Source organism: Eretmochelys imbricata, chromosome 5 (assembly GCF_965152235.1).
Source record: "Eretmochelys imbricata isolate rEreImb1 chromosome 5, rEreImb1.hap1, whole genome shotgun sequence".
In the NCBI taxonomy this organism is placed as follows: domain Eukaryota; kingdom Metazoa; phylum Chordata; order Testudines; family Cheloniidae; genus Eretmochelys; species Eretmochelys imbricata.
In genome coordinates this window covers 61,439,682-61,464,647 of record NC_135576.1, presented here as the reverse complement: position 1 = coordinate 61,464,647, position 24,966 = coordinate 61,439,682, and the positions used below count along the sequence as shown (strand labels likewise).

General features: G+C 42.9%; 1 protein-coding gene across 9 annotated transcripts in view; it reads right to left on the bottom strand.

Annotated features, from left to right (window-relative positions):
• The window catches only part of RHOBTB3 (Rho related BTB domain containing 3), a 74,842-nt gene that overhangs the window by 31,072 nt on the left and 18,804 nt on the right, over window positions 1–24,966 (bottom strand). For all 9 annotated transcript variants that reach the window (XR_013346160.1, XR_013346159.1, XR_013346162.1 and 6 more), the window contains 2 exons: window positions 20,519–20,670; window positions 563–674 (listed from right to left, as the gene is read on the bottom strand). Coding sequence is in view for 5 of the 9 variants with exons in the window: in XM_077817205.1 (XP_077673331.1) it covers window positions 563–674; window positions 20,519–20,670 (264 nt within the window). In the remaining 4 variants the exon portion in view is untranslated. The remainder of the gene's footprint in view (window positions 1–562; window positions 675–20,518; window positions 20,671–24,966) is intronic.

The following is a 24,966-nucleotide window of genomic DNA, read 5'->3' as shown; positions in this document are numbered from 1 at the left end:
AGTTAACACGAAACACCTTCAAGTTGTTATACCATTGGTCTGACCCAGGGTGGCCATTCTTATGCACTGAAATTTGATCAAAAGAACTATAAAAACTAATATGATGTTAAACTGCTGAAACATAAAATAAAAAAGACAAACTACCTTTTAGCCTTTCACGCCTTCTTCCTAACATCTCCCTTTACTTTCTTGTGTTACTACTATCCTCTCTTATCTCCTCTTCACGTGCAACTTGTATAAACTCAGGCTTCATCCATAATTTCACTAAATGTTCCACATTCTGAGTTCACTTCTATGAGCACAACCCCAGATTTTTTATAAAACATATACGAATTTTAAGTTTGAGTAGTTTAAGTGACCACCCATCACATATCTTACATATACATATAGTTTTATAAAATCCTCAAGATTCACAAAGTCTTCCCTAAATGATTAAGTAATCCATTCTGAGATAAAAATCACAGATCACAGTAGTTGCTATTAATGGGTAATTCATTAAACATGTTTTTAAATAATCTGATCAGTATTACACTGAAAAAAACTAAATTAACACTATAATCACCTGGCTGTTCAAGCTGAGGCGGTTTAACTCCATGGCACTTGTGGCTTTTTTTTCTTTTCTTCATTTTTTCAGAGGACTTCTGATTCAAGCTTTGGATCATAAAATACTCCAACTAAAACATGAGATGCATTTTTTAAAACTACAAATAAAGTTAAAGTTAAACATCAACATCCTCACTTTTCCCAGTTTGTATGCAGAACTGACACTGATTCCAATGTGAGTAGCTGTGCAATGTTGACTGAGTACTAAAATTTTACATAAGTAATCAAGTAAAGTGAATTGTGATAAAGAACTGTAGTTTGGATTAACTTAATTAAAAAGACTATCAATTCAAAAGTTAGTCGTTTGTTCTCTGGGGCAATGAAAGCAGAAACCACAGCTGTGCTACCAGAAAAGAATTCAATACATCAACCGTAACAGGTACTGCTATAGGATTTGGTGGGAGGAAGAGCGGGGATTGATAGGTAAAAATGGGTAATCAGATGCAAGTCCCAGAAATATGGTAAACAGTATAAGGGCTTTGTTACTAAGACCTATCCAGCAACACTTTATAACATCAAACTTACTAGCTGCTTTATTATACAAATAAAGTCAAAATATAAAGAATATATTTAAGAGCTTAGTTTTCTAAAAGCAGAAGATAAAAATGTAATCACTGTAACAGGAATGGTACATATAGTAAAATTATCCATTTTTGCAAAAGTCTTAAGATAATGTAAAGATGATAAAGTGTAAATATAGAACTAAGGGATCATAGAACAGAAGGAAAAGTGGCAGTAGCGAAAGGTAATTACTTACAAATGAGTAGGGTAAGGCAGTTATACACGATTACTGAATCTTATATGGTTTGTTGCCCCACAGATAGTAGGGAGATATCATTTCAAGACTGGACAAGTATTGGTCAGGGGCTTGGAATAAGAAAAAAGTTTCCTCCCATGTTGGAACCAATGACACAGACAAAGGTAGACTAGAGGTCATGCAAATGAGATGCAAATTATGAGAAAGTAAGTGAAACCAGACCCTCATTAAGTCTCAGAAATACTAACTTCATCCTAATTGTGGTACAGTTTAGAAATCTGAATAATGTAGTTGGTAATCAAATGACAGAACTATGCCAGAGTCAAGTTTGGGGTGTAAATTCTCTCAATCAGTAGATGTACCACACACAGCCTTAAAGGGAAAGGGAGCAATTCCATCACTTCTGAACTACCCCTATAATACAATACATAGGAAAACACAGAGAGGAAAAATAAACATCCTTCTTTGGGTCCTAACTATCAGAAAGAAATGGAGACTTTTTCTAGATGTTTTAAGCACTTGGAAGAAGTACTCCAAATTGAAGAACTAGAAAAACATGAACATAGATGGAAACACAACATTGGCTACATTTTGAAGTAAACCCTAATAGTGTGAAAGACACTGATGCCAAAAACTTTGACACCATTGGATAAACAATGCAATAATGGCATTGGGGTAAATACTGAAGTATTTCAAAGAAAATCAAGAGCACTGAAAACAGGAACGTAGGTATTGGCATCAATAACCCAGCACACTAACAGCTCTGAAAGCTCAAAGCTGGCTCTAGATCAGTGTTTCAGTCAGCAATTAAATGTGGTGCATGTGTCACTGACAAAGCTAAAGCTATGTAATGAAACGTGTTCTACAGGCTATACAAGCTTAACTGTAGCTCAGAGCCAGAGGTCTGTCCCAACACCACCAATGCTGTTGAAACTGAAGTAACCAGAAAGAGATCTCTGCAAAGAAATAAATTAAAGACAGATAAGGTACTATCAGTGGAGATATAGGGTCTATCCCAGAGGTAGACTTCCATCTAAGGAGGTGGTACTTCAAACTTAAATTTGGAATTGAGTATAACCAATGCTGTAAGGGTACCAAAGCTTTGGTGTGCTCACTGACTAACCTGGAAGGAGCAGCTGGCCACTTGTAAAAATGTCAGAGGAGCTACCCTGAAGCCTATTTTGGTACCAAAACAAAGACTCATCTGGGTTACAAGTACTGAAGTACTTAAGGACGTATGCTTTGAGGCCTTCTCAGCTACTTAGCAGAAGCTTTATGAGATCAAGAGAAGCTTGTGTTGCTCACTGAGACCTAGCAGCTTGAGTGGAATCTGAGCATAGATTTCTAAACCAACAAGTTATGGCTCACAGAGACATCTCAAGCAATAGTCAGGTCCATCTGTAATGGACATCTTATGACTACATAAGCTATGTAGTCATAAGATGTTTTAAGCTACTGGACTACTCCTCTGATCTTTTCTAAAAGCAGAACAGTACAAAGCAACAACAACAAATACAGTATAAACCCAGTGTCTATAAGAAAACTCAAATGAGGCTATAAAAGTAAATTTAAGGTCCATGAGATGCTGAGGTTGGATCTCTTCATAATGTTCAGAATTACATGTTAGTGTGATAGAGGGAGAGGTAAATTCATGTAAAAAATAATATGAAAGACTAAAGTCAGCTACTGCTACAATAGCAACAGCTGTCAAGAGGAATTTCCCCAACAACAGCAATGGAAAAAAAAATTACAGGCAACAGAGGGTGTTGTAAGTCTTCAGTCATAACTGATGTGCACTGCCTGCTGAGGTTTAATTTACAGCTTAGAGAATTCCCACCTGTTCTGCACTAGGACCACTGACCCAGCAATATACTATTACTACATTTTTGGTAAAATCAACAACTCTTATCAAGTATAGTGATATGGTTATCTGGAGGAAACTACTCAACATGATTTAAACATTCAGGAGCATTTTGCTTTTGCATTTAAAAGTAGTTTCAGATTTCCAGTTTTTGTATATTGCCTCCCTAATCATTGCACCAATCATATATCCACTTGGGGTGGGGGGAGGGGGTGTTTCCACCTTAGAGCACTATACATGTTTTGAATTCTTAAATTTGCTTTTGAATTTGAACACCTCTATACTGGGAAAAAATGGCCATAGTTGTGATTTCAGTATGTTTTTAATACTTCAGCTTTTCATTTACTTCCCCTTTCCCATTGACATAAGTTATTATACTTTTGAAACTTCATGCATTTTTGAAACAAAAGAGCAATATGATATTCTCACAGGTTCTGTATCCTGAAAAAAGTCCTGTTTAGTTTTATTTCAGGGCATTTAATCTGTATCACATGCTCAGGCATGCAGTGAGTGAAACAGGCCAGTTTCTGACTAAAGGAGAAACACTGTTGTAAAATGCTTATAAAGTTAACACTCTTAGTGTTAACAGTATAATTCATTTTCAAACATTATACAGATTAAAAATTATTTTTTGTCTAGCACAAGAAGAGAATACGTTAATCAAAAAAATGAGGTGAAGTTATATAGTTTCCTTCTTAAAAATAACCACAACCATGCATGATAAAAGTTGCTTCTACAAAATACGGTTACTGATGAGATTACATATTTAACAAATTTTCACTAAGGTACTGCGCTCCCTATATGCATGAGTCTTTCACCTTAAAAGATGGAGAAAGAACTTTCAGTTCACTATAAAAAGTGGAGACACGAAAGATGACTTGCAATGGGGGAAATAACTGACTTGTATAATTTTTTGGTTTTTTATGTTAGTCTAAAAGATGTTTGTCAAAAAGGGTTTCACTTTTTTTACATTCGACATTCTGGTCCTATCTACTTTGGAATCAAGGTGGATAAAAATCAATGATTTTTTTAAAAATAAAATTTAAAAAATCAGATTTTTTTTATTTAAATAGTTTTCTTTTGATAAAATGCTTTTTGAGGAAAAACCTATCTAAAGATAGTTTTAATTAAGATACATTATAGTTCAAAAATATCGCATCATGGAATAGGGATTATAAATTCTAATTCTATAGTATGAGACAATATATTCATGTAATATTTAAGAAAAGTTTTGTGAATGAGTTCCAATAGTTCATGGATTAGGGACCCAATCTTTGGGGTTCCAGGGGCTTCTGTATAGATTAATCTTTCTATCTACTCAGTGCTCAGTCTAGAAGACACCATCAGAGATGCTTAGTTTTGCAGTTTTCAAATTGTGGATTTGTCTCTTCAGAGATAACATGCTTGTTAACAGCAAAAATGTTTTAAAATAAATAATATATAGAGGTGAGAAACAACAGACCTCAACCCTATTGTCCCTCTGCAAATTTGTGTACACAGAGTCAATCCCTCACCTCTCTCTAGAACAGCAAAAGTTTCAAAAAGTTCAATGAATAGAAGATTATTGAGGGCGGAATAAATCTGGACAAGGAGAAGAAGTCTGGAGACAAATGTGAGAAGCAAGGGACAGGCAGTAGAAACGGAAGTGGAACTGTTTGAGCAGCATATTCCAGAAGTCTTGAGGTCTTTCTGAGTGTAGCCTTCATTGATTTGAAATCTACCATACCATTCTCTAACTCGAAGGAAAAACCTATAATGGCAGCAGGCCATAAGAGAGACCCAGTTTGGAAATATTTTAATGAAGTTCTTCTACCTGTGGGTAAGACAGACACACGTGCAAAATGCAAACAGTGCAACAAAGAAATGCAAGGCCTGGTTTCCCGAATGAAACATCATGAAAAGTGTTCCTTCTCAGGAGGAAGCTGCATTGAAGATGATGAAAGGAACATGTCTGAACACGCAGGATCTTCAGGTTTGTAAACTTTATTTCATAATTCTTTCTTAAGGACTGCCTGTTTTTCTTCTGGGACTATTCTTGAATTCTCATGTTTGAGCAAAAAATATAGTTGTTACTCTACGGTACTATCATTTTAGATGCAGTTGTGATAAAAAATAAATAACTGAAATAGGTAGATCTTCCTTTTATAATTTCACCTTTAAAGTAGTACTGAATGTCAGTGAACGCAATGAGTAATATTAAATGAGCAGTATGGTAATAAATTAAATAACTGCATGGACTTATTTTGTTTAGGAAAATCCATCCTGAACATACAGGATTCTGAAGATCATCCACCTTCAAGATCACCATCATTTTCTATAGTTTCAGAGTTATCTGCCAAGGATAGTATTCCAGTCGCATCACGTATATCACATAGCCACAGTATATTACCTGTAGCAAAAAGAAAAAATCTCCATCATCCAGAAACAACCATAGATAAGTTTGTGATAAGAACCAGCAGATACAAAAAGAGGTAATTGATGAGAAAATTGCTTCGTCTGTTTATGCAACAAACTCTCCTTTCCGTATGATTGAGAACCCACACTTCATTAACACGATTCAATCATTAAGACCAGGACACAGTCCACCCAACAGAGCAGATGTCGAAGGCAAATTGCTGGATAAAGTATATGAAAGAAAAATTGACCAGTGTGCTTAAGGTGTAGAGGGTGAATTGTTACCCTGAGTCTTGATGGGTGGAGCAATGTCCACAGTTATCCTGTTGTATTTGCTTGTGTGACAACAGAAGAAGAGAATGTCTTCCTTACAGAAACAATTGATACATCAGGAAATGCACACACAGCAGAATATTCACAAGAAGTGGCAGTAAAAGCTGTAACAAACTGTGGAAAAAAAAATTCAAATGTCTATTACGCAGCTTGGTCACAAACAAAGCTGCAAATGTATCCAAGATTAGAAGATATTTAGAAGAGTGATTCCCAAGCTAATAACATACAGTTGCAGTGCTCATCTGATGCATCTCCTAGCCAAAGTGTTCCAGAAATAAAGGCTAACATTGTTGAAATTGCAAAATACTTCCATCTCAACCACTTTACAGCAGCAGCAGCTCTGAAAAAAGTGGGAGGAATCAAGCTAACTCTCCCACAAGACATGCGATGGAACTCAGGAGTGGACTGTTTTGAGCACTATATCAAGAACTGGCCTAATCTGATGATAGTTTGTGAACAAAATCGTGAGAAAATAGATGGTACTGTCAAGCCAACGTTGAGAACTTTGGCTGTAAGAGAAATGTTGAACACATGCTGAGTACCCTGAAGCCTATTTCTGTAGCCTTGAACAAAATGCAGGGAAATAGCTGATTTTTTGCTGACGCTGTTGAAATTTGGAAGGAACTGAGTGAGATCTTAAAAAGAGAAATATGCAATGACAGAGTTAAATTACAAGCATTAATGAATGGGACAAGCACTATCTCCAGCTCATTTGCTTGCATATACTCTCAATACTAGGTACCAGGGTCAAACCTTAACTGCTGAAAAAGAGGAGTTGCCTATGACAGGGACATCCAGCAATCATTCCTCCATAATGCCAACTATAATAAACTTCAGACCGAAGGGTGAACCATTCAAGAAATATGTTTGCTGATGAGGTTTTAATGATGAACTGGTGGAAGTCACTTAAGCACTTGGATTCAGAGACTGCTGAAATGATAATCTCACTTTTAAGAGCAGTAGCTTCTTCTGCTGGTGTAGAAAGAATATATTTTTCCGCTGGATAATTCATTCCAAACTGAGAAATTGTTTGGGACCTGAAGAAGCAGGAAAGCTTGTTTTTCTTTTCCAGATTATGAACAAACAGGAAAACGAAAGTGAAAATGACGGAGGTAGCTGCAGAAGCCAATATTTTAAGTTTCGCATGTTGACCTGGCTGACATAGTCAATTTAATTTTTGTTTTTTTTAAAAAAATATACTTCATTTAACTATTTTAAAAACAATTTTAACAAAAACAAACCTGATTTTAAAAACTTGAATGTTTAACTAAATTCAAAAATTCATATGCTTGTTTTGTTAAAATATGTTTGCTGTTGAAGAAAAAAATCCAGAATACATAATGTTGTTGTTTTAGTTAAATAAAACAATTTAAATGTCTGTCTGGTGATGTTCTCCTCCTAATACAGCATGGCAAGAGAATCCTCCAAATATTAATAATTAACCTATTGAATTGGAGATATTTATGAAGTCATTGGGAGGTGAGCTCTCTGCTTCAGTTACCTTTGGTAAGTGAAATAACCAAACAATCATTCATTTTCTGATATAGCTATAAAACAAATCTGAAATCAGTTTTCAAAATAAATCATTTTTAAAAATGTGTACTGTGTACCTTCTAAAAACGAAACCTACATCTATTTCTGAGTTGTGAAGAATATAACAACCAACAAGAATGCATTTTTATGTAGAAATCTATGATTAAATTGAGTCTTTCTTACTAGCGATTTAAATCAATTTAAATCAAATCCACTATTTGGAAGGCTATATGATGAGTGGAAAAAATTAATTAAGACTGAAAACTAGCAAATGAGAGTGAAAGGGATTTTTTGTCAACACATTTAAAACTCTGTTTAACTTCTATTTAAGTACAATGTCTAATCAACACTTGGTTGAAAGACTGTCTAAAAAAATCCTTTTCACTAAGTTGTGAGAACTCAAAATAAACATCTGAGATCCCAAGACGTTATAATTGATAGGGAAGATCACATTTAACATTTCTGATACTCTTAAAATACTAATAAAAAACCGCAGAAAATAAACTTATTGGAGAAACAAAAACAAACTTTCGGATCTTCTTCATACACCAGAAAGAAGCAAAAAAGGTGCAACCCGGCATTTTTTAAATTCTTTACAAGTTACCAGTATGGAATACACTTAAAAAAACATGCACTTTAGCAATCTCACAAGCAAGTCTCCACTGTTTAATTTGTGTTACGCATGTCATTGCTCATTTCGTATTTGTAAAAAACGTGTTTTTGAAATTTTAGTCCTAACTATTAGGGCTCAATCCTACTTCCACCAAGATCAGTGGAAACATCATTGATTTTAATGGGAGTAGGAGCGGGCACTTAAAAAAAAAAACCCACCTTATTAAGTTACATCTCGAAGTGGGAGAGAAAAAAGCTAGTATGATTATCCACTTAAACTAGGTTGTCAAGTGGTAGGAAGAGTCATCTTGATTATTATCGGAGGCCTGCTGTACACACAGTTTTTCTATTAGTTTTTCTATTGCTCCACTGTAGGTGCTGCAGTGCCCCATGTCTGGGATCGGAGATCTTCACTGGCAGTGCCCATTGGACCACACATGCGCACCTCCCAGTCTCACGCCATGAGCAGCATGTATATATAAGTGCTGTGCGGTCCAAACATCACCCAGTTCCTTCTCTACTGCAGAGCTCATCTTTCAGCTCCAAAGCAGAAAGGCAGGTAGTGGAGCACCCAGAGGGACACGCATCTCGAAAACCTCAGTTACTGCACCCGATGAGTAACCTTCTCTTCTTCTTCGAGCGATGTCCCTATGGGTGCTGCTCTGTAGGTAACTATAGAGCAATGCCCCTAGTTGGAAGGCTGGGGTTTCGGAGCAGCATTTAATGCGGACGATAGGACAGCGTGTCCTATAGAGCATCTAATGTTGCATCATGAGTAATAGCGTAGTGACAGCTAAACATGTCCACAGATGTCCATGTGGTCGCTTTTCAAATGTCAGCAATCAGGACATTGTTGAGCAAGGCAAAGAGGTGGAGAGAGAGCAGGTGGAATGTGCCTGAGTGCCAGAAGGAGGTGGTTGATTATGCAGTTGGTAGGACAGGTTTATAAACTGTGACATTCACTTGGAAAGGCGTTGCTTAGAAATGGCTGTGCCTTTGGATCTTTCAGCCACTGACAGGAATAAACATGGCGAGCATCTGAAAGGTTTAGTTCTGTCCAGGTACAAGGCTAATGCTCATCTGACATCCAGGGTATGTAATGCCACCTAGTGCTGGTTGCTGTGTGGCTTTGGAAAGAAGCAGAGAAGGTGGATAGATTGGTTTAGATGGAAAGAGGATGGCACCTTATGTAAAAATTTAGGTTGCGGACGTAACGTAATCTTGTCTTTATGAGAAGCGGGAGGGGCGAGGGGGATGAATGCCATGAGCGCTCCAATTTCACCAACCCAACAGGCAGAGGTGATTGCAACAGGAAATGCTGTTTTCATGGAGAAGTGAACATAAGAGCACGTTGCCACTGGTTCGAATGGTAGTCTAGTAAGATAATGTAAGACAACGTAAGGGGCCCAAGCTGGGGTGGGATCCTATATGTGAGGATAAAGATTTTGGAAGCCTTTCAGGAAACTTTTCATGAGCGGTTGGTTGGTGGGTGAACGTAAGAGTGGCCGTCTATCTAGGGGTGAAAGACCATGATGGCTGCCAAGTGCACATGAATGGAGCTGGTGGATAACCCCCATCTTTTAAGGTGTAAAATATAGTCCAGGATGAGTGGAATTGGAGTGCTCATTGCCTTGACATGATTGGAAGGGCATCAAGATTGTAATCTAGTCCATTTGTGGAAGTAAGTGCATCTAGTTGTATCACATCTGCTATTCAAGAGTACTTGTTTAACAGCCTCTGAACAGGTCATCTCTGAATCCTGGCACCATGGCTTCAGGTGGAGTAGCTGTGGATTGGGATGGAGGACTTGATCCGCATCCTGTGAAAGGAGACATGGAGTCGGTTGCAGAGTATTCGGAGGGAATACCATTATGCGAATAAGGATGACTCGGGCTCGGACCCCTTGGATCTTGTGAAGTACTCTGAACAGAAGGGGAAAGGGAGGAAAGACATATAACAGTGGCACATCGCATGTGAGGAGGAATGCGTTGTGATGCTACACCCCATATTCTTCATAGAGATATGCTGATGATATTAATATGGCATAACTAAGATATGTTTTATACAAGATGGGTCATGTGAGGTATCATTTGAAAGGTTCTGATTTACTGAATGTGATTATCCAATTTGTATGCAAGTGTGATTTCTGTATCTGAAGTTTCTTTAGTGTATTGAACTTAGTTTGCAGGTTTGTTTTATTTGCTCAGTAATCTGCTTTGTTCTGTTTGCTATCCCTTATAATCACTTAATCTACCTTTTGTAGTTAATGAACTTGTTTGTTTATTCTATAACCGGTTTGCGTAATTCATGGGGAGGGGGGCACAAAGCTGTGCATATCTTCCTCCACATTGAGGGAGAGAGCGAATTTCATGAGCTTACACTATAGGCCAGGGGTTAGCAACCTTTCAGAAGTGGTGCGCCGAGTCTTCATTTATTCACTCTAATTTAAGGTTTTGTGGGTCAGTAATACATTTTAAAGTTTTTAGAAGGTCTCTTTCTGTAAGTCTATAAAATACAACTAAACTATTGTTGTATGTAAAGTAAATAAGGTTTTTAAAATGTTTAAGAAACTTCATTTAAAATTAAAGCCTCCGGACCAGTGGCCAGGACCCGGGCAGTGTGAGTGCCACTGAAAATCAGCTCTCGTGCCGCCTTTGATTCAAGAAGAGGTCCATTGTCATTCGTACAGCATGAAGGGCATACTGTTCAGATGGGGCCTTGAGGAGACAGTCATCTAAATATGGAAATATGACAATACCCTCTTTGCATAGGTAGGCAGCCACTACTGTGAGGACTTTGGAGAACACTCAAGGGGGACTGTAGAAAGTATGACGGGCAATACTTTCTATTGATAGCGATTGGTTCCCATGATAATCAGAGGAACTGTCTGTAGGCAGGGTTTATTGTGATATGAAAATACGTGCCTTGGAGGTCAAGGGCTGAGAACCAGTCCCTCTGTTCCAGTGCTGACATAATGATGGATAGGGTAACCATCTTGAAGTGGTGCAGTTTGACAAACTTGTTGAAGGTCTAGGATCGGTTTCCACCTGCTGGATTTCTTTTGGATCAGAAAATCATGGGAATAAAAACCTTTCCCTCTGTGAAGGGATGGGACCGGTTCTATCGTTCTCAGTTGTGGAAGGTGGTTTATTTCTTCCCGTAGAATGTGTTCTAAAGAGACTGGGAGGGAGGGTGGGTGGGTGGGTAGGAAGGATAGATAGGAATGGGATCTAGTACCCTTCCTTGATGACCTCTAGAACAGTGGCTCTCAACCTTTCCAGGCTACTGTACCCTTTTTAGGAGTCTGATTTGTCTTGCGTATGCCAAGTTTCACCTCACTTAAAAGCTACTTGCTTACAAAATCAGACACAAAAATACAAAAAAGTGTCACAGTACACTTTTACACAATACACTATTACCAGAAATTTCCTGACTTTCTCATTTTTACTATATAATTAGAAAATAAATCAATTGGAAGTTGCAGCCGAATGTCCTGATCTTTTCTGTCCCTGGCAGTCAGGCTGTGGCAGTGTATAGTATTTAGAGCAGTATAAACCAGTCATCGTATAAAATTTTAGTTTTTACTCACTTCGCTAATGCTTTTTATATAGCCTGTTGTAAAACCAAGCATATATCTATATTAGATTAGTTGATCAACCCCCCGGAAGACCTCTGCATACCCCCAAGGGTATACCCCTCTCTCTGGTTGAGAACCACTCCTCTAGAACCCATTTACACAAAGTAATTAGCTGCCATGATGGAAAGGGGCTAAATGGTCGTCAAACTGGTGGGATGCTGGACATAGCTGCTGAGACCTGAACAGGGGGAAGGCTTCTTGGGGCCTCAACCACACCTTTAAAAATTGTTGTTTGGCCGAAGGTGTGAGAGACATAGCCCTTGAGAAGTTGTATGTCTGCACTTGGTAGGGGGCTTCTGTTAACAGTGTTGTACCATAAATGAGGAGAGAACAGTGCTCAGGATTGCAGGGGTACTGCTATTTCCGCAGTCGTCTCTTCAGCACTAGCATATAGATGCAGAGAGAGCATAGAGTACTTGAGCGTTCAGGGAGTGCAGGGACTCATCCATATATGAGTATATATCCATATATGACTCATCCCTATGCAAATAATTTGGGAACCTCAAAAGGACAGGTCCTCAGCTATGGTTTGTACCTCATTGGGAAACCCAGAAAGGTGCAGCTATGAGACCCAACTCATGACTACAGCAGTCACAATGGAACAGGCAGCAGTAACTGCAGAATCCAAGGAGGATTGTAAAGCTATATGGGCCAAGGTATCCTTTAGATATAAGCGCCTGGAGCTGCTCCTTCATGGCATCAGGAAGGTCATGACAGAGTTCCAGGATTTTGTAATAACTGACGTAATTTTATTTGGCCTCACAGTTGGAGACGTGGAATTGGAGCATAGCAGATCAATAAATCTTGCAGCCAAATAGATACAATCACTTCCAATCCCAGTCATAAGGGGTGGATCTAGGTTGGTATTGGCATCCCTTTTCATGCACTGCCTTGACAACTAAGGAATTTGGAGTGGGGTGATGTAATATTTTTTGTTGGCCCACTTGCAGATGGATGCTGGGGTCTGCCAGAGCACGTTGGCCAAGTCGAGAAGGGACTTATTGACAGGGAGGGCTATTTTGGAGGATGAGGATGTGTGCAGAATGTTGTGCAGTTTATGCTGTTCTTTCACTTCCTCCAAAGGAATCTGGAGGGAGTCTGCTATCCTGTGAAACAGCTCCTGGAAGTGTTTAAAGTCGTTGGCTGACATAGGGGGTAGAGGTATGATAGCCTCATCGGGGAAAGAAGAGGAGAAACAGAGTGGCAGTGTAACCTCTTCCTCCGGTTCTTCTTCTTCATCCATTATCAGTCTCCGGTGATCAAGAGATGGATAGGGATGGCGAATTTGTAGGCCTCTGGCTTTGTTCTATGGGAGACTTCCCAAACTGCCATCTGTATTTGACCCACGGATTTCAGTATGGCTAATGTGGAGGTGTCAAGGCTGAATCCCCACTCTGTAAGTCAGAGTGCAGAAGAGAGGGGCCTGCAAGGATCTAAAAATCAATACATGCCACTCCAGGCTTGTATTAAACTCCCAAGGCAATAGCTTTTCTCTGACCTTGGCTTGGTAAACATTGCCACCACCCAAATGCAAAAAAAAAAAAAAAAAAAAAAAAAACACAACAACAAAAAAAACCCTTTGAACTCAGGAAGGAGCCACTTGAGAATTCCTTCCTGTGGGATACCATCAAGCCCTTTCACACCCCCCTGCCTGGGAAGAGCTGAGAAAGAAAACAAAGGAAATTAGCTGTGACTATCAGCTAATCAAACAACATGCACAAACCTCTTAGGACACCAAAAATCCAATTCTGTTCTTAAAGAAGGTAAATTTTATTAAAAACAAGAAGGGAAAATATACACCTGCAACTTAGGCTTTCCTAGATCTTAAGAGAAACAATTACAAAAATTAAGCACCCAAAATAGCTTTCTTGGGGGTTCAGCTTAAAGGTTACAAGCAAACAAAAGCATCTGGGGTTAGCACAGAGGCGATTCACAAGCCAAAATAAAAAATAAACCTGACTGTGTCTAAACATTCCGTATCCAAATAATTTCTTCTAGGTATGGAAGATGAATTTTTATACCTGGTTCAAGATTTACATAGCATTGCTGCTCCACCCCTGTAGCCCAGAGAGCAACAGACAAAGGGAAAGTTTTTTCTCCCCAATTTTAAGAAGTTCTACCTTCAAATTGGCTCTTTTGGCAGGTACCCATTTCTTCTCTTGTACCTGTGGCCTTGTTAATCCTTTACGGGTAAAGCAAGCGGAGAACAGACTCAGAGGGATTTTACAGCTAACTGGCTGGCTGTCCATCAAAAGGAGCTACTCCTCCCCCTTCATGTCTCACACGCCCCCCAAATCACAGACAGTGCTGCCCAGCCTGGTTCAGGTCAGGTCCACACTGACTGGGATTTCTTCCTGGAGGTTTAGGAAACAGAATTAATAAGACACATGCACCTCTAACTTTACTAATAATTACATGAAAAACTAAAACAGTGATTTTTACATTTCAAGGACTACAATGACTTAAAATGCAGAGACATTTTTACCCGGTTGATTCTGGGAAACCTTCCTGGGAGAGTGCATCAGCCACTTTGTTAGAGGCTCCTGAAATGTGCTGTATTTCAAAATCAAAGTTTTAAAGAGCTAAACTCCACCAAAGAAGTTTTGTTTGTTTGACTGTGTGAAGCCACTTCAGTGCAGCACGGTCAGTCTGCAGGTGAAACTGCCGTCCCCAAATGCATGTGCGTAGCTTCTCCAGAGCATACACAAAAGGTGTAACGTTCTTTTTCTGAGACTGACCAGTGGCTTTCCCCCTCAAAGTTTTTGCTGAGAAACACGACAGGATGGAATTGTTGATCTAGTCCTTCCTGCATTAAAACTGCTCCTACACCACACTCGGAGGCATCTGTGGTTACAATGAACAGGTGGTCGAAGCTTAGGACCCTCAATATAGGATCAGATGTAAGGGCCACCTTAAGCTGGTTAAAGGCTGTCTGCCACTTCTCAGTCCACTGAACAGCATTTGGCTGTTTTTTCCTGGTCAGGTCTGTCAGTGGGGTGGCAATTTGGCTGTAATGTGGTACAAATCGTCAGTAATACCTGGCCAAGCCCAAGACGGATTGGACCTGCTTCTTTGACTTAGGAACAGGCCAATTTTGGAAAGTATTTACCTTAGCCTGTAGGGGGTTGATAGTACCTTGACCCACCTGGTGTCCAAGGTACATTACCCTGTTTAGGCCTATTTGACACTTTTTGGCCTTAATGATTAATCTGCCTCCCTTATGCGCTGGAAGACAGCTTGGTGTTCTGCCCACGAATCTGAGAATATTGCCACATCGTCAAGGTAGGCAACTACAAATTCCCCAAATCTATTCAGGTGGTTATTTACTAATCCCTGGAAGGTGATGGGTGCATTTCGCAGTCCAAAAGGGAGTACATTAAAATTCACACAACCCTACATGGGTGATGAAGGCTGACCTTTCCTTGGCAGGATCATCTAGCGGCACTTCCCAGTACCCCTTAGTTAAGTCTAAGGCGGACATGAACTGGGCATGTCCCAGTTCCTCCAACAGCTCATCTGTGCGTGACATTGGATAGTTTTCTAGCCTAGTTATGGCATTTAGCTTACAGTAGTCCATACAAAAGCTGATTTCTCCATCTGGTTTGGGAAACTCTCAGAGGGGAGGATTACACCCATCTGTAACATGTCCTTGATCTCCCTTTCAACTGCGGTTTTGGCTTGAGGAGCCATCCAGTAGGGTTGGACTCTAATTGGGCCAGCATCACGTGCGTCAATGGAGCGGTCTGCCCATTCTGTCCATCCTGGGGTGGCTTAAAACATTGGCATGAAGCTGATGCCCAGCTCCTGCATTTGCTGTCGCTGCTTGAGCCCAAGGGTCATGGATAGGCTCACCTCTTCCACACCACCGTTGTTTTTTCCGTCATAGTAGACTCCTTCAGGCCACTCAGTGCATCTCTCTCCTGGGCTGTAAACTGGAGAACCTTGATTTCTCAGGAATAAAAGGGCTTTAGAGAATTAACATGGTATACTTTAGGTTTTAGGGTAGGGTCTGGGTAATTAACAGCTCCCAGACGCTCTTGGACCATAAATGGCCCCTCCCACAATGCTTCCATCTTACTGGCCTGGAGCGCTTTCAGGACCATAACTTGGTCACCTACTCTGAAGGAATGCTCTCCGCATGTTTATCATACCAAGCCTTTTGCTCTTGCTGAGCATCCTGTAGGTTCTCTTGAGCAAGGGTTTGAGAGTCCTTGAGGGTGTTTTGCAGGTTGGTTACAAAGTCCAAAATGTTAGTTCCTGGAGAAGATGTAACTCCCTCCCACTGCTGCTTCACCAACTGTAATGACCCCTTAACTTCGCGGCCATAAACTAGTTCAAAGGGTGAAAATCCCAAACTGGATGTGGTACAGCCCTGTTGGCAAAGAGCAACCGCTGCAACACTAGGTCCCAATCATTGGAGTGCTCATTCATGAATTTACTTATGGCCCCCAAAGTCCAATTAAACTTTTCTACTAGGCCACTCGTTTGATGGTGGTAATGGGTGGCAACCAAGTGGTTCACCCCATGAGCTTCCCAAAGATGTTTCATGGTCCCTGCCAGGAAGTTAGTTCCCAAATCTGTAAGGATGTTGGAGGGCCAACCTACCCTGGCAAAAATGTCTGCCAATTCCTGGCTGACGCTTTTAGCCATGTTGTTGCTTAGAGCTACTGCTTCTAGTCATTGGGTGGCAAAATCCATGAAAGTCAGTATCTACAGCTTTCCTCTGGGTTTCTTCTTAGGGAAAGGACCCAGAATATCCACAGCTACATGCTGAAATGGAACCTCAATGATGGGGAGTAGCTGGAGAGGGGCCTTGACCTGGTCTTGGGGCTTTCCTATCCTCTGGCACACCTCACAAGACTGGATAGAGGTAGAAACATCCTTGCCCACTCCCTCCCAGTGGAATGACTTCCCCACGGTCCTTGGTCCTGTTCACCCCAGCATGGTCACTAGGGTGATCGTGGGCTAAGCTCAAGAGCTTTTCCTTATACTTAGCTGGAACTACCAACTGTCTCTGAGGATGCCAGTTCTCTTTGTGCCCACCAGAAAGAGTCTCCTTGTATAAGAGTCCTCCTTCTATAATAAACCTGGACCTGTTAGAAAAGCTGAGAGGTGGTGGGTCGCTCTGTGCCGTCGTCCACAACTCCTGTGAGTTTCTCATCCGCTTCCTGCTCTACCTGGAACTGTTTCCTTGATGCGGGAGACATTAGTTCCTCGCTGGGTTGTGGACTTGGGCTTAGTCCCATTGGAAGCAATGCAAGTGATGGGGTTGTTTCCGTTGATTGTGAACCGCTCTCCGCTGTTGCGTTAGGTGGTATTTCAGTCTCCAGTTGAGCCTCTTGTGCTGGTCTAGCTGCTGCTGCAGTGTAGGTTCTGTGGCGTCCTTTGGTACTGGCTCCCCTGACTCCGGTGGGGTTGCAAGCATGGGCTCTGGTACTGACTGCTCTGCCAGTTCGATATTTGGGCTGGTTCTGACTGGGTTCCTGGAACTGGATTTACAACTGCTGCCACAGATTCTGGTCTGGAGTCTCATTCCACCACCTCTGGCTGGGTTTCTATAGGAGGCTCAGAAATGGCACATGGTGTTGTCCTGGGGTGATTAGGCATCATGGATAGTGAGGATGTGTAGATGATGTGCTTTGTGCCTGTCCCAGATGTAAGGAGGGGGGGGAGGAGGGGAAGGTGTAGTCTTCTTCTTCTTTCTCATGGGGGAAGGATGGTGCCATCCTCGGAGGGGAAAGGGAGCAGTGCTGTGACTCCAGAGAAGAGAACAGAGGTGGAGGGAGCTCATGTCCGAGTACTTGTGACTCAGGCAGGTCAGATACAAGTAGGTCCCTGGGGTATCTGACCTCCTGGAGAGGAGAAAGCCCCATCAGCAGATGCAATCGATGCTGAGGGAAAGGTGCATTCTCTTGAGCAGCCAGCAGATGGAGACGAGGATTTGCTCGGTGCCAAGGGTTTGCTCAGTGCTGGAGGCTGAACCAGTGACACAAGCATGGCCAGTGCCGCATGTTTTGTTGGTGCCGAAAGCGATGTCAGTACTGACAGAGCTGCCAGTGCCAGTGGTTTCGTTGGTGCCATGACACACAAAGTTGATCTGGTCGGGGCAGTCAGCACTATTGTTTAAGGTCTTGCATTGCGGTCTCTGGTGCTGAGAAATGATGCTGATGCCTGCAGGTCTGCTCGTTTAGCGCCTTTAGACATATGTTTAGCTGCGATACTGTAGGTACTCGGACAGTCTCTGGAGCTATATCTCATATCCGAAACTGATCTTGCAGGAAATGATGTTCTGGCAGGCAGTGAGCAATGAGGGGGCTTGTTTCTTCCTGTCGGCACGGGGAAAAGATGTGCTCTTAGAATGACTTGGCGAATGAGGATCAGTGGATGAGCTACCAGAGTGTGAGAACCGTGCAGCGGAAGCATCTGGTACAGGGTACAATGCTGTACTCAGTGAGAAGTCACAGCCAAAATGTCTTGATCTTTTCTGGCCCTGGCAGTCAGGTTGAAGCAATGTGTATACTTCTGCGGGACATGTCCTTCTCCCTGGCAGTGGATGCACTGTGGGTGACTGTCACTTACCAGGAAGGCCTCCTGGCAGGAAACACACCACTTAAACTCAGGAGATCTGAGCATAAGGACGAGGGAGAAAGTTTCCCAATCAGGAAGGACGGGAAACAGGAAAACAAAATGTTAAGCTATGAACTAACAGGGAGGGTAAGAGGAAGGAAACTTTTTTTTTTAAATAAAGGTAGAGGATGATAAAGGAAAGTATTAACTACTAAACTACACTAAAAACTAACAGGTAAGGCACTATCTAACAATTCAAAGGATAGGTGGGCTCTGCTGCGGATTCCATCCCAGACCAAAGGCAGTTTAAAAGGAACTGGGAGGCAGCTGGACTGCACAGTGCTGTATGTACACATGCCACGCACGGCGCGAGATGGGGAGGTGCGCACGTGTGGTCCAACCAGCATTGCTAATGAAGGTCTCTAATCCCAGACAGGGGACACTGACACACCTACAGTGGAGCACCCAAAAGGGACATCATTCAAAGAAGAACTTTTTTTTTTAAAACCTAAATAGTTATACTGGTACAACCCCAACTGTGAAAACAGTTTTAAGGCACCTTTAATACCAGCGTAACTCATCCACAGTCAGGGAGGGAGGCTGTACCACTTTACCTATACGGATATAAAAACACAAAGAAAGTATTTTTCCACATTACAAATGCTTTGCCAGTACAGCTATAACAGCACAGCCTCCTAGCACAGATGCAGCATGACGACAGTAGGAGGAGTTCTGCCAGCACAGTAACACCACCTTCTTGAAGGACATTAACAGTGCTGTATGTAGTGCTGTTGCAGCCGTGTTGGTCCCTACTGAATATTAAAGAGACAAGGTGAGTGAGGTCAGATCTTTTATTGGACCAACTTCTGTTGGAGAAAGAGACAACATTTCAAGCTTACACTGAGGTCTGGGAAATGTATAGAGCGTCACAGCTAAATACAAGGTAGAACAGATTGTAACTACTTTTGCTAAACACACATTTCAAGGGTCCTTCAAAATGAAGTGCCCAGTTAACTCTCCAGTCATAAGGAGGAGGAGAGGGGAGGCGGGGAAACTGGGTGGAGGGTTTAAATGGGTTACAGATTGTTGTAACAAGCCATAAATTCATTGTCTCTATCTAGTCCATGATCTTTTGTATGCAAAGTTATGCATACAAAAGTTATGAATTTAAGCTCCCAGGCCTGTCTTTTGAAGGTGTTAACACCAACCTTTCCCCCACACCCACCCATTTTTTCCCCTATGACTGGAGAGGTGTTAACAGTCCACTTCACCTTGAATGGTCCCTTCAAAATGTGTGTTGACTATTTATTCTAATCAATCTTTTCCACTTTGTATTTAGCTGTGACACTTTGTACATTTCCTAGACCTGAAGAAGAGCTCTGTGTAAGCTTGAAAGCTTGTCTCTCTCACGAGCAGTCCAATAAAAGACATTACCTAACCCATCTTGTCTCTCTAATTAGCTACGTTCACAGAAGCACTCTTCTGTGGTACAGCTACATCTACACTTGGATTTATGACCACATACCTATGTGTTTTTTTCACAACCCTGACAGACACAGCGATGCTGACAAAACTTTGTAGTGCAGACCTGGCCAAAGTCCTTGCCTCAACAAATGTACGTTTCACTTGTAATAAAAATGTTCATGGTTTATTTTTTTCATCACTCTCCTTCCCCTTGTTTTGCATTTTCAGGCAAAAGAAATGAGCTCAACTTTATTTTAACTGACTGGACAGACTGCTGGAGACTCTAAACTGTTTAAAGACTGAAAACAAAAAAATTTCAGGCATACATTAAAATTCAAACACAATAACATGCTCATTTACAAGTAGAACACAACTGTAAGCAATGGAGCAATTAACACCAAACATCTCACCTAAGCATCTTGAGTAATTTGGAGCATATTATTAAAATGACAGGACAGTAGATTATATGACTAGGAAAAAGATCTGTTCCTTGAGTTTGTCAAAAAACTTCCTGAAGTTGATTGCAACAGAGGGAGTTCTAGTACTCCCAATATTGCTAAAACTGGGGAAAATGCACCACCAGTGGAAAATTTTAGATAAAAAAGTTTTGTGTAGATAAGGCCCCAGAGTCACTGTCCCAGTTATCCAATTCTCATTTACATGGTACACACTGTTTTAAATTAAAGCCAAAATTTGGCTTTAGAGAGATAGCAGAGCAAAGATAAAATCTTCATGCTTAGTACAGTTTCTCACTTACCACTCCTCCAAAATATTTTCCTATATAGAAATCACTGAGACTGTGCAATTCAAGGTAAGTAGCTCCTAGCTCTTTAGCGAGTTGAATCCCTTCAGAAGCAGTAACACAGCTCCCTCTGTCTGAACTGCACAGTGGACAAGTACAAGGTACTTCTGAGAAAACAAAAGATTTATAGAAGACATTTTAATTAAATAGTCCACTACCCATTGGCTTGTAAATACTAGTGAAGATATACATTATATCATAGAATCACAGAATGTAGGGCTAGAAAGGACCTCAAGAGATCAATTCTAGTCCATCCCCCTTGCTGAGACAGGAGTGAGTATACCTATACCATACCCGAGAGGTGTTTGTCTAACCTGTTCTTAAAAACCTCCAATGACAGGGATTCCACAACCTCTCTATGTAACCTGTTCCAGTGCTTAACTATTCTTGTAGTTAGAAACTTTTCCTAACATGAAACCTAAATCCCCCTTACTGCAAACTAAGCTGATTACTGCTTCTCCTATTCTTGGTGGGCATGGAAAACAATCCATCACCATCCTCTATATAACAATTGTATACATGTGAAGATAGTTTATCATGACCCCCCATCAACCTTCTCTTCTCCAGACTAAACATGCCCAGCCAGTTCTTTCAACCTTTCCTCATAGCCCTCATTTTCTAAATTTTTTATAATTGTTGTTGCCCCCCTTGACTCTCTCCAATTTATTAACATTTTTCTTAAAGAACATATATAGTAAGCAACAAATCAAAGAGTTAACTAATTAATACTGGTACATGCAGTGTTGTTGTAGCTGTGTCAGTCCCAGGATATTAGAGAAACAAGGTGGGTAGGGCAATATCTTTTATTAGACCAACCTTTGCTGGTGAGATAGAAAAGCTTTTGAAAGCTTCTCTCTCTTACCAACAGAAGTTGCTCCAATAAAAGATGTTCTTTATCCCACCTTGTGTCTCTAATACTGGTACATTACGAAATCAAACATTTTCTTGCAAGTCAGAATATTAACTATCTGACACAGACTGAATTTAACATAAAAAAACCCAACAACAACAACAAAAACAAAAAACCACCACACTAAAAGAATGTGAAGGTTGTGAAATCAAGCACTGAAAAGATAGGAATCATCAGCATTAAAGATGCTTGTGCAAATCTAAATTAGCCCCCATGTGCTATGGAAGTAATTACATGATTCCAGTTATATGTGGGAGAGAAGCAGCAGCCCCATAGAGACTGTTCTGTCCCCTGCAGTGTGACTGGGGATGCAGGAAACATGTGCAAAGAGGTAAGGGGGAGCATTACCTTTATGGTCCCTTTACTTCCCTGTGCAAGTTTATATAGTGAGTCATGATTGTGTCCTGTGTGACTGACTGTTCAGAACAGAGGTGGGCAAACTTCAGCCCGTAGGCCACATTCGGTCCGCAGGACCCTCCTGCCCAGCACCTGAGCCCCGGCCCCTCCTCCACTACTCCCCCTCCCCTGCAGCCTCAGCTCACAGCACTGCCGGCACAATGCTCTAGGCGACAGCAGGGCCGGCAAGTTGTATGGGCCCATGGTGCCCAAGCTTCAGCAATATTCAGGGCCTGGGCTCCACCAATGTTTGGGGCCAGGTCTGTCCCCTGGCCCTGCCTGCCACCCTCTCACCCCCGCACCTCCTGCAAGTGTCCCCTGGCCCCCAGACCATCCCTGCCTGTCCCCTGCAGCTCCACACTGACTCTGCTCTGCAGGCTCTCGGCATCAACTGCCGCCGCAGGGCCCTAGTGTCCCCCATCCCTAGTGGCAAGGCAGGCTGACCCTGACCCTGCCCTTCTGCCTCGGACCCTTCCCTTTTCCGGTGGGATGCTCCACCAGCACAGGGGACCCCTCTGCCCGCAGTCACCACTCCTGCCCCATCCCAGGCAAGGGGCAGCCCCATCCCTCATCCCAGTGAAGCTACAGTGAGGAGCAGCAGCAGTGGAGGAGGCGCACATGTGATGGCAGCCCCTCCCTCCCCCCCCACCACCACAGGGGAAGTGAGGGGGCTTCCTGGACCTGAGAGGGGCCCTAGGACAACGTGCAGTGACAGTGGTGAGTGTGCTGCTGGGGCAGAGAAGAGGGGCCTTCCCCCCAGAGCTCACTGCTGCCGGTGGGGAGAGGACTGGGGGGAGTCATCCTCTCTGGCCCCAGCCCCGGGGCAGCCTGCCTGCACCCCAAACGCCTCAGCCCCACCCCACCCCAGATCCTGCACCCCCAGCCAGAGCCCTCACCCCCACTTACCCCTAGCCCTGAGCCCCTCCCACACCCCAAACCCCTCATCCCCAGCCCTCATCCCCCCACGCCCTAACCCTCTGCCCCGAGCCCCCTCCTGCATCATGAGCCCCTCATCCCCAGCCCCACCCCACAGCTCTCACCCCACCCCTTTGCCCTAGCCCTGAGCCCCCTCCCACACCCCAAACCCCTCATCCCAAACCCCTGCCCTAAGCCCCCTCCCACACCCCAAACCCCTCATCGCCAGCCACACCCCAACCCTCTGCCCTAGCCCTGAGCCCACACCCCTGCACTCCTCATCCCCAGCCACACCCCACACAGCCCTTACCCCTGCACCCCCTCCCTCCCAGAGCCTGCACCCCTCACCCCCTGCCCCAGCCCGGAGCCTGCACCTAAACTTCATCCTAGAACCTGCACCTCCACCCCCTTCCCACACACCCTCTCCTTCCCCCAAACTCCCTCCCAGAGCCCTCACCCCCTCCCGCACCCCCACCCCTTGCCCCAGCCCAGAGCCTACATCCAAACTCCATCCCAGAGCCTGCACTGCTCACCCCCTCCAGCACCACCACCCCCTGCCCCAGCCCAGAGCCTGAACCCAGCACCCCAACTCCATCTCAGAGCCTGCATCCCAGACCCCCTCCCCCACACAAACTCCCTCCCAGAGCCCAACCTCTCACCCCTTCTGCACCCAAACTCCTTCTCAGAGCCTGCACCCCAGACCTCCTCTGCCCCACCCAAACTCCCTCCCAGAGCCTTAGGCAGGTAGAGGCAGAGTTTGGGCACCATCAAAATTTCTACAAACCTGCCACCCTGGGGCAGCGGGGCTAGGATCTCCTGGGGCAGCGCAACTGCAGAGCCCGGCCTGACCCGGTGCTCTGTGCTGCGCGGTGGCATGGCAGGCTCCAGCCAGGCAGTGCAGCTTAGCGCCGCCAGCCACCGGTGCTCCAGGCAGCACAGTAAGGGGGCAGGGAGCGGGGGTTAAATAGAGAGGGGAGTTTGGGGGTGGTCAGAGGGCAGGGAGTGGGGGGTTGAATGGGGGCAGGGGTCCCGGGGGCCAGTCAGGAAGGAGGGGGGGTTGGATGGGGTGGCTGGGGACAGGGAGTCGGGGGGGGGGGGGGGAGAATGAGGCAGAGGCCGGGCCATGCCTGGCTGTTTAGGGAGGCACAGCCTCCCCTAACCACTCCCTCCATACAATTTCCAAAACCTGATGCGACCCTCAGGCCAAAAAGTTTGCCCCCCTGGTTCAGAACCTTGTACTTTATTTCCCTGGAACCACTGGTTAATTGAGGAAGGAACAATTATTTTTGCATTAGTCACGGTGGCTTCGCTTTAACAGACAATAGAAAAAACTTCTGTCCATCTATAAACATGTTCTTTCATAATGTATACATCTCACAACCCAAACACTGTCCAACCACCTCAGCAAGAAGCAAATTATGCCAACAATTTTTTTTGCTCCATACCTATTTGAGTCCCAGTTCTGTATTGTGATCTGTTTGAGCAGATAGCTGTGCCTACACAGAGCCCCTCTGAAGTTAGTAGGGCTCTATAAGTAGGGCCTACTAACATCAGAGAGGCTGTGTGTGGCACAGCAGTCTGCTCAGACAGATCACAATACAGGATCCAAGCCTAAACTTAGCAAAATATTGCCTACTCTCCCAATAAAATTATTTCCAAAGCTTATTTTCACTATCAAGAAGAAAAAAAAAAAAGATACAAAGGTTCAGGGTCATTTGAAGTGATGCATATGTTATGAAACAAATTTATAGGAAAAAGTAAAAAGTAAAAGAATTGGCTTAGCCAAATATATAGTTAGTTAAATTAACCCTCACTTCATTATATCGGACAACAACAACTGGAAGAAGAAAAGGAGTACTTGTGGCACCTTAGAGACTAACCAATTTATTTGAGCATAAGCTTTCGTGAGCTACAGCTCACTTCATAAGCTTTTGTGAGCTACAGCTCACTTCATCGGATGCATCCAATGAAGTGAGCTGTAGCTCACGAAAGCTTATGCTCAAATAAATTGGTTAGTCTCTAAGGTGCCACAAGTACTCCTTTTCTTTTTGCGAATACAGACTAACACGGCTGTTACTCTGGAACAACTGGAAGATTTATCATCCACCTACATTACTCAAGCTCTCATGTTTTACCATGTCAATGAACTACAAAACTGTTCACAAGGTTTTAAATACAGAAT